The sequence below is a fragment of the Prionailurus viverrinus genome, chromosome C1 (genome assembly GCF_022837055.1).
Source record: "Prionailurus viverrinus isolate Anna chromosome C1, UM_Priviv_1.0, whole genome shotgun sequence".
Lineage (NCBI taxonomy): Eukaryota > Metazoa > Chordata > Mammalia > Carnivora > Felidae > Prionailurus > Prionailurus viverrinus.
In genome coordinates, this window is record NC_062568.1 from 50,227,591 (window position 1) to 50,244,724 (window position 17,134).

At 38.6% G+C, this 17,134-nt stretch overlaps 1 protein-coding gene across 1 annotated transcript in view; it reads left to right on the top strand.

The window, feature by feature from the left end:
- TTN (titin) overlaps positions 1–17,134 on the top strand; it is a 274,200-nt gene that overhangs the window by 88,406 nt on the left and 168,660 nt on the right. The window contains 20 exon segments of the mRNA XM_047870979.1: positions 75–362; positions 1,892–2,173; positions 2,797–3,075; positions 4,542–4,823; positions 4,940–5,218; positions 5,709–5,996; positions 6,339–6,617; positions 6,730–7,008; positions 7,093–7,371; positions 7,953–8,240; positions 8,370–8,657; positions 9,130–9,420; positions 11,911–12,198; positions 12,796–12,888; positions 13,009–13,294; positions 13,830–14,013; positions 14,457–14,546; positions 14,643–14,910; positions 15,021–15,281; positions 16,923–17,132. Coding sequence (XP_047726935.1) covers positions 75–362; positions 1,892–2,173; positions 2,797–3,075; positions 4,542–4,823; positions 4,940–5,218; positions 5,709–5,996; positions 6,339–6,617; positions 6,730–7,008; positions 7,093–7,371; positions 7,953–8,240; positions 8,370–8,657; positions 9,130–9,420; positions 11,911–12,198; positions 12,796–12,888; positions 13,009–13,294; positions 13,830–14,013; positions 14,457–14,546; positions 14,643–14,910; positions 15,021–15,281; positions 16,923–17,132 — 5,082 coding nt within the window.

A 17,134-nucleotide genomic window follows, 5' to 3' on the forward strand; every position in this document is an offset into this window, starting at 1 on the left:
GTGTCACTTAGTTCCTGCTCTGTGTCTGGGAGCATGAAAACTGAGGTCACCATGTTGGTCTTCATCCTTTTCAGAGCATGAAGTGCCTCCTTTCTTTGATCTAAAGCCTGTATCAGTAGATCTTGCTCTTGGAGAAAGTGGTTCTTTTAAATGTCATGTAACTGGAACTGCACCCATCAAAATCACTTGGGCCAAAGATAACCGAGAGATTCGCCCTGGAGGCAACTACAAGATGACTTTGGTCGAAAATACTGCCACTCTGACAGTTCTCAAAGTAAGCAAAGGTGATGCTGGGCAGTATACCTGCTACGCAAGCAACGTCGCTGGAAAAGACTCTTGTTCTGCTCATCTGGGTGTACAAGGTACTTGTCCCAAAAAAGTAGCAACATCTCTTACATTTTCAATATCTTGAAATATAGGAGGAAGGGTGTGCTTGAAAGTTATGTTTAGGACCATGGCCTAGTAATTAGAAGAGACCAGATGGATCCAGAGCCTATCAAGTGGGGTCAAGCTTTAAAATTTTTTATTAAAAAATTATAAAACTAGTAAAACATTGACTGAAAATCCATTTTCAAAGGCTAAAATAGAGACGAGGGAAATAGTGAACAAAAGTGTTTGGCAGAATTGCAAGAAGATCCAATTTTTGAAAGAAATCAGTTTGGGTGGGGGAAAGAAAGGAAGTTATCTCAAATGACTTATCTTCCACAGTAGTTTGTAAATTAATGGATTTAGTTTCTCTAGAGGGTAGCGGATCCCAAACAATCAAGCCCTTCCAGAAGAGTGAGCTTGTGTCAACCTCTTTTCCTCCACTATACCCGCTTAAATAATAGTGGAAGTCAGAGGGCTGGGGAGAACATCAATGTTCAACATTGTAGAAGGCAACCATTTCTGTCTGTAGCAAGTGCATGGCTGCTATTGTCAGAAATTAAATAGTTAATGAGCTGCTGATTTAACCCATTAGAGAAATTTTTAAGGGTTTTTGTGGTGATACTTTATAGATATCTTGAAATTAAAATAGCATTGCATTTACCAGCCCATTTGCTCTATGGCATATTCCTAATCATTTTTATCTCCCTGAGCTTGATTTTTTTCCTTCAGTTAATGAAGAAAGCATTGCTCTCCCTACCTCATATGGGAAATTATGAGGGTTGAAGAAATATCTATCTAAGGTGTATAAGATAAATTGGCATAAATATTAAGAAAACTCACCCAATTTTGTTGTTTTGATTCCTCATGGTACATATCTGATATCTTTGCAGCCATAGGAGTTAGGCCTCTGCTGACTTACATACAGGAGAGTGGTCAAACTCTCTTATTTATTCCCAGTGAACCTCATAGGGCCTCCAGCAACAGATGCACCCTCTTCCTCTGATCTTGCAGTAAAGATACGATTTTGGGGGCACCTGGGTGGCTCCGTCAGTTTAGCATCTGACTCTTGATTTCAGCTCAGATCATGATCTCACGGGTCCATGAAATTGAGCCCCACATTGGGCTCTGTGCTGACAGTGCAGAGCCTGCTGGGGATTCTCTGTCCCTCTCTCTTTCTGCCCCTATCCCACTCAAAATAAATGTTGTTTGAAAAGATATGATTCTTTGGTTGGGAGGAGGACCACACAATATGGATCGATGTATTTTCCTCCTTCCTTTTGCAATAATATTTAATGTAGGTACTTACTGAAATAAATGCATGTTAGTTTTAGAAATTTCTGCTTAGATTTAATCATTGTTAACTACTAATTATTAGCTATTCTTCCCTGAATGGCCTCAAATAATTTGTTTTCCAGAGTTAAAGATCTCTCCATCTGACAAAGAGTTTCCTTTTTTCTCTTCATCTTGAGTTACACATGTCTTTTCCATCCCTTACCTTGTGTTTTCTCTCTTCGTTCCATAGAACCACCCAGGTTCATTAAGAAGCTAGAACCATCAAGAATTGTGAAACGGGATGAATCCACAAGATATGAATGTAAAATAGGAGGGTCTCCAGAAATCAAGGTGTTATGGTACAAAGACGAGACTGAAATTCAAGAGAGCAGTAAATTCAGAATGTCATTCATTGACTCGGTGGCAGTGTTGGAAATGCACAACCTCAGTGTTGAAGACAGTGGAGACTACACGTGTGAAGCCCGCAATGCAGCGGGCAGTGCAAGCAGCAGCACTTCCTTAAAAGTGAAAGGTCAGACCTTACTCTTCCTTCGCAGTTTTCACACTGGACTCCTCTCCAGCAGTCCTCTCAGTTCCCTGTTTGATTCTCTAGCAGTATCTTAAATTTTTATTTATTTTATTTATTTTATTAATATATATAGTTTATTGTCAAATTGGCTTCCATACAACACCCGGTGCTCATCCCAACAGGTGCCCTCCTCAATACCCATCACCCACCCTCCCCTCCCTCCCACCCCCATCAACCCTCAGTTTGTTCTCAGTATTTAAGAATCTCTTATGGTTTGCCTCCCTCCCTCTCTGTAACTTTCCCCCCCCACCCCCCCGCTTCACCTTCCGCCTGGTCTTCTGTTAAGTTTCTCAGGATCCACATATGAGTGAAAACATATGGTATCTGTCTTTCTCTGCCTGACTTATTCCACTTAGCATAATACTCTCCAGTTCCATCCACGTTGCTACAAATGGCCAGATTTCATTCTTTCATCTTATATGTTTAAAGGGTGCAATTGAAAATTAAAAGTGGTATTGTCTGTCTTGATAATAGAACAGAAAACATATTCCTACTTGAAACTAGATACTTACAGAACACATCCAAATATTCCTTTTTTCTCTAACCTAATTACCTTTCAATTGTAGAACCACCCATTTTCCGCAAAAAACCTCATCCTATTGAGACACTGAAAGGAGCTGATGTTCATCTTGAATGTGAGCTGCAGGGTACGCCCCCATTCCAAGTTTCTTGGCATAAGGATAAGAGAGAACTGAGGAGCGGCAAGAAGTACAAGATAATGACTGAGAACTTCCTAACAAGTATTCACATCCTGAACGTCGACACTGCAGACATGGGGGAATACCAGTGCAGAGCCACCAACGATGTGGGCAGTGACTCTTGTGTTGGTTCTATCACTCTGAAAGGTTAGAGTGGCTTCATTTTTTTCTGTCTGCTCTTTCCCTTCCCATATTTTTCCCCTCTAATTGTAATACTCTTTTGGCTTCTTAGTGATGCCCTGTCCTTTTATCGCTAGCTCCGTCTTCCACTTTTCCTTTTTTATTTTTCCAAATCCTTTTTTATGTTCAGTGTGCATCCCATTTCCAAATCCTACCAACTACCATTTTAGACCATTTTTCCTGTGGATTTCATTGAACTTAGAATCCTGGAGAGGACAAGATGTTTGACTCTTTCAGCTTAATGTAAATTCTAGTATATCCCTGCTCTCACTCACCAAAAATACCTCTTATTTAAGAAATGGAAACAACACATTATCACTAGTGTAATTCCTAGCATTGCATGACTTAAGTACTACTAGACCCATACATTCTATTTTTTTTTTCCAAAAGGTTTTATTTTTAAGTAATCTCTATACTTGATATGGGGCTCGAACTCACAACCCCAAGATCAAGAGTCATATGCTCCACTGACTGAGTCAGTCAGGCACCTCTGGAACATTTTTGTATGAACATCATCTTTTTTTTTTTCCTAAATGTAATTTATTGTCATGTTAGTTAACATACAGTGTATACCATGTGCTCTTGGTTTCAGGAGTAGATTCCATGATTCATCACTTACAACATTCAGTGCTCATCCCAAGAAATGCCCTTCTCAATATCCATCACCCATCTTCCCCTCCCCACCATACCCCTCTTCAACCCTCAGTTTGTTCTCTGTATTTAAGAGTCTTTTATGATTTGCCTCCCTCTGTTTTTGAAACTATTTTTACCCTTCCCTTCCCTCATCGTCTTCTGTTAAGCTTGTCAAATTCCACATATGAGTGAAAACATATGATATCTGTCTTTCTCTGACTGACTTATTTCACTTAGCATAATACCCTCCAGTTCCATGCATGTTGCTGCAAATGGTAGGATTTCATTCTTTCTCATTGCTAAGTAGTATTCCATTGTATATATAAACCACGTCTTCTTTATTTGTCAGTTGATGGACATTTAGGCTCTTTCCATAATTTGGCTATTGTTGAAAGTGCTGCTATAAACATTGGGGTACATGTGCCCCTATGAATCAGCTGTCCGTATCCATTGGGTAAATTCCTAGTAGTGCTATTGCTGGGTTGTAGGGTAGTTCCATTTTTAATTTTTTGAGGTACCTCCACACTGTTTTCCAGAGCAGTTGCCCTGGTTTGCATTCCCACCAACAGTGCAGGAGGGTTCCTCTTTCTCCACATCCTCATCAGCCTCTGTTGTCTCCTGAGTTGTTCATTTTAGCCATTCTGACTGGTGTGAGGTGGTATCTCAGTGTGGTTTTGATTTGTACTGCCCTGATGATGAGCGATGTTGAGAATCTTTGCATGTGTCTGTTGGCCATCTGAATGTCTCCTTTGGAAAAGTTAGACCTATGCATTTTAAATGACATGCCTCTTTGCTTTCAGCACCACCAAGATTCGTGAAGAAGCTCAGTGATGTTTCTACCATCGTTGGTGAAGAAGTTCAGCTGCAGACTACTATCGAAGGCGCTGAGCCAATTTCAGTGGTGTGGTTCAAAGATAAAGGGGAAATTGTTAGAGAAAGTGACAACATATGGGTTTCTTATTCAGAAAACGTTGCAACCCTACAGTTTGCAAGAGCAGAAACAGCCAATGCTGGGAAGTACACCTGTCAGATCAAAAACGATGCTGGAATGCAAGAGTGCTTTGCCACACTCTCTGTTCTTGGTTAGTACAAATAGAACATTGTCATGAATACAAAACACAGCCTTACTGGTATCCATGTTTTCTGTAGTTTTTCAGCTTGATTTTAAAATCTGAGTGTAATCTGTATCTCATTCCAGAACCTGCAGCAATTGTGGAAAAGCCGGAATCCATAAGAGTTACCACAGGAGATACCTGTACCTTGGAGTGCACGGTCACTGGCACGCCTGAACTCAGTACTAAGTGGTTTAAGGATGGAAAACAACTGACAAGTGACAGCAAATACAAAATAAGCTTCTTCAACAAAGTATCTGGCCTTAAGATCATTAATGTGGCACCTAGTGACAGTGGCGTATACAGTTTCGAGGTGCAAAACCCCGTTGGCAAAGACAGCTGTACAGCCTCAGTTCAAGTTTCAGGTTGGTTGGTTAGCCTTTTGCCTCAGTGTTATTTTAGTATAGCTCCTGATTTACATATACACGTATGGGAAGCTCCATCTTCTATAGTGTGACCGTGAGTCTTACATCTTCTCCATCAGCAAAATCAGAAGTAACGTACCCATAGAGTTAGAAGAAAACCACATGGAGAAATTTCCACAATTCAGAGTGATTAGAGTTAAACTGAATCCCTGGAGAAGGACAAAGTTTTTCTTTAACTATCACTTATGATGGAATAATTCACCACACAACAGTTCACAGTGATGAGAGACCAAGATCCTTAACACATCAATCAGTACATCTCACGTTGATTCGTGAGGCTTTTGACTGTGTGAACCCATAGGGAACTCTTTGATACCTTCGCAAAAAAGCCAAGTGGATCTAGGGATATTCCATCAAAAATACAATAATTCTCTTTTCAAATCATGTTCTAACTGATGTCCCTTGTTCGTTTGATTTTTACCACATTCAGACCGAATTGTTCCTCCTGCATTCACGAGAAAATTGAAAGAGATGAATGGTCTGTCTGGTTCCTCAGTTGTAATGGAGTGCAAAGTCTATGGATCACCTCCGATCTCTGTGTCCTGGTTCCATGAAGGAAATGAGATCAGCAGTGGAAGGAAATACCAGTCCACACTGACAGATAACACTTGTGCTTTAACTGTGAACATGCTGGAAGAATCAGATGCCGGCAACTACACATGTGTAGCTACTAATGTGGCTGGTTCTGACGAATGCAGTGCTCCTTTGACTGTGAGAGGTCAGTTAAAAAGACAGCAAAACAGGGGCACCTGGGTGGCTCAGTTGGTTAAGTGTCTAACCCTTGATCTCAGGTCACATCGTGATTTTGCAGTTTGTGCGTTCTAGCCCCACGTTGGGCTCTGCACTGACAGCGTGAAGCCTGCTGGGGATTCTCTCTTTTCCCCCCCTTCTCTCTCTGCCCCTCCCCCACTCATGCTTTCTCTCTCAAAATAAATAAATTTTAAAAATACAGCCAAATAGAGCTGTATTTCATAGTTTGTTAAATTTAGTAAGTATTTTTATCATCACAGTGGAAAAATATTAAATTGTTTTTGGTATGTGTTTGTGTGTGTTTGTGTAGAACCACCATCTTTTGTTCAGAAACCTGAGGCCATGGATGTTTTAACTGGAGCCAACGTAACTTTCACAAGCATCGTAAAAGGAACACCTCCTTTCAGTGTCAGCTGGTTCAAGGGTAGCACTGAACTAGTACCAGGGGACAGATGTAATGTGTCTCTGGAGGATTCAGTTGCTGAACTGGAGCTGTTTGATGTAGATACAACACAAAGTGGAGAATACACCTGCATAGTTAGTAATGAAGCTGGCAGAACTTCTTGTACAACTCATCTCTATGTAAAAGGTTTGTTGGGCTGCTATTTTGCATTTTTACAATTAGCATACACAAAGTAACAGTTAGGTCTATATCTGAATGTATATGGGTTGATTTCATATCATCGATCTGTTTTCTATAGCCCCAGCCAAATTTGTGAAGAGGCTCAATGATTACAGCATAGAGAAAGGAAAACCCCTGATTCTAGAGGGCACGTATACTGGAACTCCTCCTATTTCCGTTACATGGAAGAAAAATGGCATAAACATAACTCCTTCTCAGAGGTGTCATATAACCACAACCGAAAAGTCTGCAATCCTGGAAATCCCAAGTAGCATGGTAGAGGACGCAGGACAATACAATTGCTACATCGAAAATGCTTCTGGAAAAGATTCCTGTTCCGCACAAATACTGATACTAGGTTTGTTATCCCACATTCATATCTTCATATATAAATAATCATCTGGCATGTCTCTTGGTGACTATTTATCTCTCCTGCCTGCAGAACCACCATATTTTGTCAAGCAGTTGGAGCCTGTTAAGGTGACTGTTGGAGATTCTGCCTCTTTACAATGCCAAGTTGCTGGGACCCCTGAAATTGGGGTGTCTTGGTACAAAGGAGATACAAAATTAAGACCTACTGCCACCTACAAAATGCATTTTAGGAACAACGTTGCTACACTGGTTTTCAACCAGGTTGACAGTAGTGACAGTGGAGAATATATCTGCAGAGCTGAAAACAGTGTGGGAGAAGTTTCTTCATCAACTTTCCTTACTGTTCAAGGTGATTGCAATATTTTAGAAGTGAATGAATTTGTGTTGCTTTTGAATAAGATTTAAAATACCTGGTGAAGGACTTCCTTCTGCCCAATGCAAAATGTTCCGCTTGAGAAATTATATCTACAGTTAGTGGCTTACCTTTGTCTATAGGTGGGAGTGAGAAGAGGCCTAAGTGTTTGGTTGGAAGGATCATGGAATCAATTGTCTCTATAATTAAATCTTTAAGAAAAATGAGTGGCCATATTTTTAAAATTTCACCTCATGAGTATCCCATTCAATAGGCAACAAAGCAGTCCTAACAATAGGAGAATCTGCTGTGTGCCTGGAGATGTACCTTAAGCCAATCAATTTCCCCTCAGGCTTACATATTTTTGTGCCTAGTATGCATTAGGGTGACCACAGAGTGAAAATTCTGCTCCGAAGGTTTATATGTTGCTCTTTGCGTCCAAGTTAATTCAAGAGCTGTTAATACCTCTTGATATTTTTGTAGACATACTATTATCTATATAACAATAATTGTGAAAAGAGTATTTGGCAAATTAAAAACATCCAGAAGTGTTCATTATTTTAATTCTGTTCCTACAGAGCAAAAACTTCCACCATCATTTTCTCGGCAATTGCGAGATGTCCAAGAAACAGTTGGACTTCCAGTTGTTTTTGAATGTACCATACATGGATCAGAACCTATCTCAGTGTCTTGGTATAAAGATGGCAAGCCATTGAAAGATGGCCCAAATGTACAAACATCGTTTTTAGATAATGTAGCCACTCTGAATATTTTTAAAACAGATCGGAGCCTTGCAGGCCAGTATTCTTGCACAGCTACAAATCCTATTGGGTCGGCTTCTTCCAGTGCCAGACTCATTCTCACAGGTTTGTGGATTCTTCGACTTCTTTCTATTTCTATAAATAAAATTTCTGTAATCAAAATTAAGGAGAAAACATCACAGTTTCTGTCAAGTGGAGTGGCTATAAAACCTTGCCTTTCTGCTCTGCTTTTAGAGGGGAAGAACCCACCCTTCTTTGACATTCCCGTCGCCCCTGTGGATGCTGTGGTCGGGGAAAGTGCGGACTTTGAGTGCCACGTGACTGGGACACAACCAATAAAAGTCACCTGGGCCAAAGATAACAGAGAGATACGCAGTGGCGGAAACTACCAGATTAGTTACCTGGAAAACAGCGCCCACCTGACAATCCTGAAAGTGGACAAGGGAGACTCCGGGCAGTATACCTGCTATGCTGTTAATGAAGTGGGAAAGGACTCCTGCACGGCTCAACTTAATATAAAAGGTATCATTTATTTCTCATGTGGTCCAACAAAAACATAATCATTTTCTGTTCTTTCCTAACAGTGCAGTTTCTATTAGGGCAGTGAAATTTAGGACAGTTTTAAACAGATGACATAAAAATGTTTAAGAAGAAATATTTCTCTAGAGAACAAGTGATATTTCTAAATTCATATTTTTCTAAAACTATATACATCCTACATAACCCTAATACCACCCTCCTCTTTTTATTTTTTACAATTATGTGGTTCTGGAGACAGTTGTAAGTTATTTTCATCATCTATCCCATAAATGAGAAAACAGTTTAGAATAAGTTTGTGGAGAGGGCTGAAATTTTAGGAACATACACTGATTTGGTGTATTTAGTTGGTCAGCATTAACTTTTAACGTAAAATATGATTCCTTTTTCCTGAAAAGCCTCATATCGATAACCTGCTCCTGGCTTCCATTTCATATATCATTGCAATTTCTTACAGAGCGGCTCATTCCACCAAGTTTCACTAAAAAACTCTCAGAGACAGTTGAAGAAACAGAAGGGAATTCTTTCAAGCTTGAGGGCCGTGTTGCTGGCTCCCAGCCTATAATGGTTGCATGGTACAAGAATAATATAGAGATACATCCAACTTCTAACTGTGAAATTACGTTCAAGAACAACATACTCCTGCTGCACGTCAAGAAGGCGGGCATGGGTGATGCTGGTTTGTACACATGCAAAGTGTCGAATGATGCAGGCTCTGCTCTGTGTACATCTTCAATTGTCATCAAAGGTTAGTTATCCTTGCACCCCCAAGCCTCTTGTGTTCTTCTTTATTGCCCATTAGATATTCCTGTGCATTTCTTCTGACATATGCATTTCTTCTTTACATCTGTTGACCAAGTAAGTTTTAACAGATATATGTACAGTTGACCCTTAACAAATGGAGGTTACGAGCCCTGACAAATCCCTGTATAACGTGCGACTTCTCCAAAACTTTACTAATAGGGGACTGTTGACTGGAAGCCTTACCGATAACATCAACAGTTGATTAACATAATTTTATGTTATTTATTATATGTTATATTCTTACAGTACAGTAAGCTAGAGAAGAGAAAAATATCTGCTGGTAAGGAGACTCAGGCCATTCAAACCCATGTTGTTCAAAGGCCAACTATAAATATACATTATGTAATTGGCACACCATAATTCCACATATATTTACTTAAAATATATTACTATTTGTAATTTACATGGCCAGCAAAGTAGGTGTCCTATGCTCAAGGGACTAAAATCTTAGCTTGTAGATCATATCCCACAATTCTCTCCAGCAGCTAGAATTAATTCCAAGTCTACTTGGAAATTCATGTGCAAGTGGTATATGGATTTTTATGAAGCATATTTGTTTCAAAAACTTCTTAAATTTTCATCATTGAAAATTGCATTAGCTTTGCTCATTTTTAGTTATATCACACTCTAAAACATTCTCTTTTCCATTGCTAAAGGATTATTGTTTGACATATATTGCCCAAAGCTTTTAGCCTGTAAATGAATATTAATCCCAGACAAAAGAGTAAAATTTGCTTGAAAAGGAAAAAAAAAAGATGACTTAAAAGATGCTGCATATCATTATGGAAGATGTATTTAAATATACAGTCATAGCTTGAGGCAAAGAAATAGAGTGTATCATTTAAGGAGGTCTTTTTTATCTGATCCTCTGACCATAATGGCTTCATCCAGATGAGTCTGATGTAGAATCATCAAAATCACTTTACAAGCCAACTTCCTAGAGTAGCTGGGAGTTTGATTACCAGCTCTGATGACATAGCATGCCATTTCAGGGTACGTGCACAAGTAATAGGTTAATATCACTAATAGGCTAATATTATTGAGTTGTCTTAACTTAAAATACACTCATTGAACAGAACTTAAGTGCATTTAGTTTTAAAATATGTTTAATAAAACAAAAAAAAAATGTATCCTTAGCAGTGTCTTATATTTATGATTTGCATCCCTGGTGGTTATTAAGTAGATAAGTACTTTCTATAGAATTCAGAGGCTATTTCTTTGTAGAAATAAAAAATTTTTTACGTAGACGTCAGAAGTTTTAATCATTACAATCATGAATATTGCCTTATTTTAATATTTCTCAGAATCACTGAATAAAATCATTATATAACACTGAGTTGGACATGGCCTTCCTATCACGTTACTTGTGTATTCTTCATTGGTTTTCAGTTGACTGAGCTTCAGCTGCTGTTTCCTTTGGGCAAAGACTGGATTTTAAATGCTACTATAGCTGCATTTAACAACTAAAGATGAAAGTCACAGATAATCACGTATTACAATATGGGCTCATGGATTACTAAAATGTTGGCTTTCCTTCCAAGAGGACAGCAAGAACTGCTCCTCTAGATGAGGAGAACTCCCCAGTAGGCCCTTAGTCTTTAGGGTTTGGCAAAAATGCAGATATATGCAGGTTGGAGAGAATCAATTGTGTGCTATATGGCACAGAAGTTTATAGGAACTGCCAGTTGCAATGTTTGCAGTGCTTAATCAGGACACAGATGCTTAGGGGCGCCTGGGTGGCGCAGTCGGTTAAGTGTCCGACTTCAGCCAGGTCACGATCTCACGGTCCGGGAGTTCGAGCCCCGCGTCAGGCTCTGGGCTGATGGCTCAGAGCCTGGAGCCTGTTTCCGATTCTGTGTCTCCCTCTCTCTCTGCCCCTCCCCCGTTCATGCTCTGTCTCTCTCTGTCCCCAAAATAAATAAACGTTGAAAAAAAATAAAATAAATAAATAAATAAATAAATAAATAAATAAAAGGACACAGATGCTTACATGATTTATGAGCAACACGGCATCTACTCTTTGCTTATTTTTAAACCTTTGTCTTTAAAAAAAATCTAACAAATGTAGCTATTCCCTTCAGAGAGTAATCAACCTTGATTCAGTTCTTGGTTCAGTTCTACTACCACAACCAGTATTGCCTGTTAGAGGCAAAACTTATCTCTTTTCTGGAATTCAATTTTTTTTGGCTTTTATGTTCCTTTTATGTTTAAAAATAGTCCCTGGGATGCCTGGGTGGCTCAGTTGTATAAGCATCTTACTCTTGATTTCGGCTCTGGTCATGATCTCATGGTTTGTGAGTTCAAGCCCTTCATCAGGCTCTGCACTAAAAGGGTGGAGCCTGCTTGGGATTCTCTTTCTCCCTCTCTCTGCCCCTCCCCTCCCTCTCAAAAATATATAAATAAACATTTTTTTTAAATATCTTTTCAATTCCAGAACCTAAGAAAGCGCCTGTGTTTGATCAGCACCTTACTCCAGTAACAGCAAGTGAGGGAGAATTTGTGCAGCTCAGTTGCCATGTTCGTGGATCAGAGCCGATCAGGATCCAGTGGCTGAAGGCTGGAAGGGAAATAAAGCCTTCAGACAGATGCAGCTTCAGCTTTGCTAATGGCACCGCAGTACTGGAACTTAAGGACGTGACTAAAGCAGATTCAGGAGATTATGTGTGTAAAGCTTCAAATGTGGCTGGAAGTGACACTTCAAAATCAAAAGTGACCATTAAAGGTACAGATACCTCCGAAGTATTATTCAGACCAAGTCAATGACTGGTCACATTTATTTTCTTATTACAACTTAAATAAGAATGGAATCCAATTTTAGAAACATCAGTTCTTGCTCACTTGCAGTTACAGCCCCCTTATTATGACTGAAGTATTAGAGAATTCAATGAAAATTATTTCAACACAAATTGTCTGAAATTACCCCAAGTTCACCATCCTCTTTCTTGTACCTTTTTTACTGTATCCAAGAATGTATAATTAAGTTCCAAAAATTATGCTATAATAATGTAACATGAAGTAGTCTGATGTCATAGTCCTGGAGGAAATCTATATAATAAAGCCAAGCATAGAAATATAAAATTTGATACTGATATTATAATTGTCATTCAACCTGTATGTGAGAGCTATAACTAGTTATACTAGTTATAAATGCTTATAAAATTGCTGTATCTCCCATAACCCACTCTTATACTCTCATTAGAGTCCTAGAGTGAATGATATCTTTGACATGGCCAAATTCCTAAAGCTTATTTTACAACGGAATCATCTATTCCAGTTTTAATGTAATTGTAATAACAAAACATGTAAATATGTCTTTCAGACAAACCAGCTGCAGTCCCTGTGGCTAAGAAAGCAGCAGTAGATGGGAAACTCTTCTTCGTGTCAGAACCTCAGAGTATCAGAGTTGTAGAAAGTAAGTACTTCGTGAAAAGTGCATCATTGTCTACCCTGTACATTTTGCCACCAATTTAAATCTCAAGAACTGATTTGGGAAAATTAAGGTCTTTATTCATTTGCTTTCATTCTTCCTTAGAAACCACTGCAACATTCATTGCAAAAGTTGGAGGTGATCCAATTCCAAATGTTAAATGGACAAAAGGGAAATGGAGACAACTGAACCAAGGGGGTCGCATTTTTATCCACCAGAAAGGCGATGAAGCAAAGTTGGAGATTAGAGACACCACAAAAACGGATTCTGGATTGTATAGATGTGTCGCATTTAATAAACATGGTGAAATTGAAAGTAATGTTAACCTACAGGTGGATGAAAGGAAGAAACAAGAGAAGATTGAAGGAGATCTTAGAGCAATGCTGAAAAAGTAAGTTCAATTAAAAGAAAACAAACATGCACAGTAAATTTCCATTCACAAAAGAGATCTCTCAAGAGGTACGGACCATTCCCTCCAAGATTCAGATCATGTAAGAACATAAGCACAGAGACATTCTCACAAAAACATATAAGCAAACATCCAGTATTTGGGCATAAGTTAGTGGCTCATTAAGATCAATTTCTGAATGATCATGAGAAAGTTCTGAGAATGAAGTGAAGTTTTATTAAAATTTTGAACAAAGGAAATGGTCTACAGAGAAGTGTGTATGCATCTAGATATGACATTTTTATTTCTACGTATTATTTCTCATGTTCTGAATTGTTTTCTAGAGCCAAAGTCAGATGTTTAACCGACTGAGCCACCCAGGTGCCCCTGAAAGACTAATATTTCTTGAATAAAGGAAATAGCACTATGTCTTTGTGAAGGGGAAAAGAACCTTACTGACATTTATAATCTTTAAATGATAGGCAATTCAAAATAAGTAGAAGACAGGTGATTTATGTGTATTTCTGATTTCATTTAGGACTCCAATGTTAAAGAAAGGACCTGGAGAAGAAGAGGAAATCGATATCATGGAACTTCTCAAAAATGTTGATCCTAAAGAATATGAAAAATATGCCCGGATGTATGGAATCACTGACTTCCGGGGTCTTCTTCAAGCATTTGAAATACTAAAGCAAAGTCAAGAAGAAGAGACCCATAGATTGGTATGCTCTTTTGTATATAGCATCATCTTAAAAATTTATATTTGGGGGGCGCCTGGGTGGCTCAGTCGTTTGAGCTTCCGACTTCGGCTCAGGTCATGATCTCGCGGCTGACGAGTTTGAGCCCCGCATGGGGCTCTGTGCTGACAGCTCAGAGCCTGGAGCCTGCTTGGGATTCTGTGTGTGTGTGTGTGTGTCTCTCTCTCTGCCCCTCCCCCACTAATGCTCTGTCTCTCTCTGTCTCAAAAATAAACATGAAAAAATACAGATTTAAAAAATTATATTTGAAACATCTAATATATCCCCTTTGAATTTCCAGAGCCCTACAACTGTATAAGATCACTTAGTATAACCTAAACAGCATCAAGAGTGGAAGCTGAGTAGAATCATGTATCCTCGAATTCACATTTTTTCCATATGTAATACTTAAACTTTTTCCTCCTCAGGAAATTGAGGAAATAGAGAAGTCAGAGAAGGATGAAAAGGAATTTGAGGAACTTGTATCATTTATTCAGCAAAGGCTGTCACAGACAGAGGTAAAATGAGTTATGATGATAACACAGTGAACAGGTTATTATTCAGGATTATAAGGAAAGGAGTGACTAACATGTGTCAATTCTTTATTCTCCTAGCCTGTCACTCTGATCAAGGATATTGAGAATCAGACAGTTTTGAAAGATGATGATGCTGTGTTTGAAATTGACATTAAGATTAATTATCCAGAGATCAAGCTTTCATGGTACAAAGGGACTGAAAAACTGGAACCCAGTGATAAATTTGAAATAAGTATTGATGGTGATCGACATACACTCAGAGTCAAAAACTGTCAACTTAAAGATCAGGGCAATTACAGACTGGTGTGTGGTCCACACATTGCTAGTGCTAAACTAACTGTAATTGGTAAGTAAAAATCATCGTATTAAAAAAAAAAAAAACTTGTGAGATTAGTTCACTATTGAGCACATCTGCATGTGGTATTGAACAAAATGTTTTTTGTATCATTCCAACAGAGCCTGCTTGGGAGCGGCATCTTCAGGATGTTACTTTGAAAGAAGGCCAGACGTGCACCATGACATGCCAGTTTTCTGTGCCAAACGTAAAATCTGAATGGTTCAGAAATGGCAGAATCCTTAAACCCCAGGGTAGACATAAGACAGAAGTGGAACACAAAGTTCATAAACTGACCATTGCTGATGTGCGAGCAGAAGACCAGGGCAAGTACACCTGCAAATATGAAGACCTCGAAACTTCAGCAGAGCTCAGAATTGAAGGTGGGTGAAAGACTATGGCTGGACTCTTCCAGCACAGGTCATTGGCAGCCATATGGAACCCCTGCTGCTTGCTGTCACCCTGCCATTGCGCATATTCCAAAGTGCTTGTGTTCTCATTTCCCAACACGTACTCACAGCATTCACTCACATCTCAAAATTCACATGAAACCAAAAAGGAAGTAGTCACACAAATGCCAATTCCTTTGCGTAGTTTTGGATCAAAGGCGGATACCAGTCTAAACTAAGACATGACTTTCTAACAGTTATTTAAATTCTAAATAATTCTGCAAAATTCAACAAGTCTTTATAATTTTACCAGCTTCCATAATTCTCACATCTGTGATTCTTATTCTAAGAAAGAAATCACAGACATGACCAGATTTCATAGCTGTATCTAAAAGATCTTGGCTATGAGTTGATGTTTTGTTTATAGAAATTAATTTGAATCTACCTTTTAGATAAAATTAACAACATATGGGGTGTGTGATTAGCAGCTATTTTTCAAAAATAATTATTTCATGTGAGGATTATATTCCAATCTTCTAAATCTCTGAAATAAAGTGAAATCTGAGGATTTAGGAGCAGCAGTATTCATTTCCCAATCCTTTGACTGTATGCATTATCCGAAGACACCCTGGGGTTCTATTGAGCAACATTTTGGCTATAATGATAGCATCTACGTCCAGTTGATGCCCACTTATAGTTGTTGAAATACAACTATATGACTTTTCAATTTCTCTGACTTGCTTTAAATGGGTATTAATGCCTGGTTGTATTTTAAAGCTCAAAAAATTTTCTTATTTTCAATTTAAAGGATCCAGTTGAAACCACTTATCATTTTTTAAATAATTGCGTTCTTATATGATCCCTCAAAAAAAAAAAACAAAAGAAAAGAAAAGCAAAGCTCACCAGAGTACTTATGATGTCGAAGATGTTCTTGATACTGTTATACTTGAGAATCAGACAGTTTTGAAAGATGATGATGCTGTGTTTGAAAGTCTGAATTCCAGACTTCCGAATAAAATTTTGCAGAAGGACCGCCTACTCCAGCCCATTCTCCTACTAACCATGCCTGCAATTCCCATGGATTGACTCCTTTGTGTATGTCCACAGGTGCTTACAAGCAGGTTTCTGAATCTTGTAAAATTTTAAAGTCCAGACTTCCTACTGAGTTTACATTATTTCACAAGGAAAGTTATAACACAGTAGATAATAAACAATTCTAGGTCCTGAATAGCAAGATTATTTTTACAGAAGATAGAATTTCAAAGGAGAATAAACTACAGAGTAAAGTTAAGTTTATGTTCCCTTTATTTTGAACCCAAACTTCACTAACATTTTAAAGTTTAATTTGACTTTTGGGTTATAAGCACCTTTGACTGTTGCCTTTGTGCAAATATTTTAAGGACTCTCAGGGATTTCTTTATACTTTCCTACACTGGTCTTGAAGGAATACACTTAAGTATTGGGATAATTTTTTGTTACTGATGCAGACAAGAGCTCTTTCTTTTTTGTTTTACATTTTCGGCCTTTGTTATATTCCAATTGGAGACAAAGATGGAGACTTTAACTGTCTGAGGAAAAAGGAAACTACAAAAACTTCCTCCCTGTACAATCTAACTTTGACTCCTCTTTGTGCAGCTGAACCAATTCAGTTTACGAAACGCATACAGAACATTGTGGTGAGTGAGCATCAGTCTGCCACCTTCGAATGTGAAGTGTCCTTTGATGATGCCATTGTAACATGGTATAAAGGACCAACAGAACTGACTGAGAGCCAGAAATACAACTTCAGGAATGATGGTCGCTGCCATTATATGACCATCCACAATGTGACCCCAGATGATGAAGGT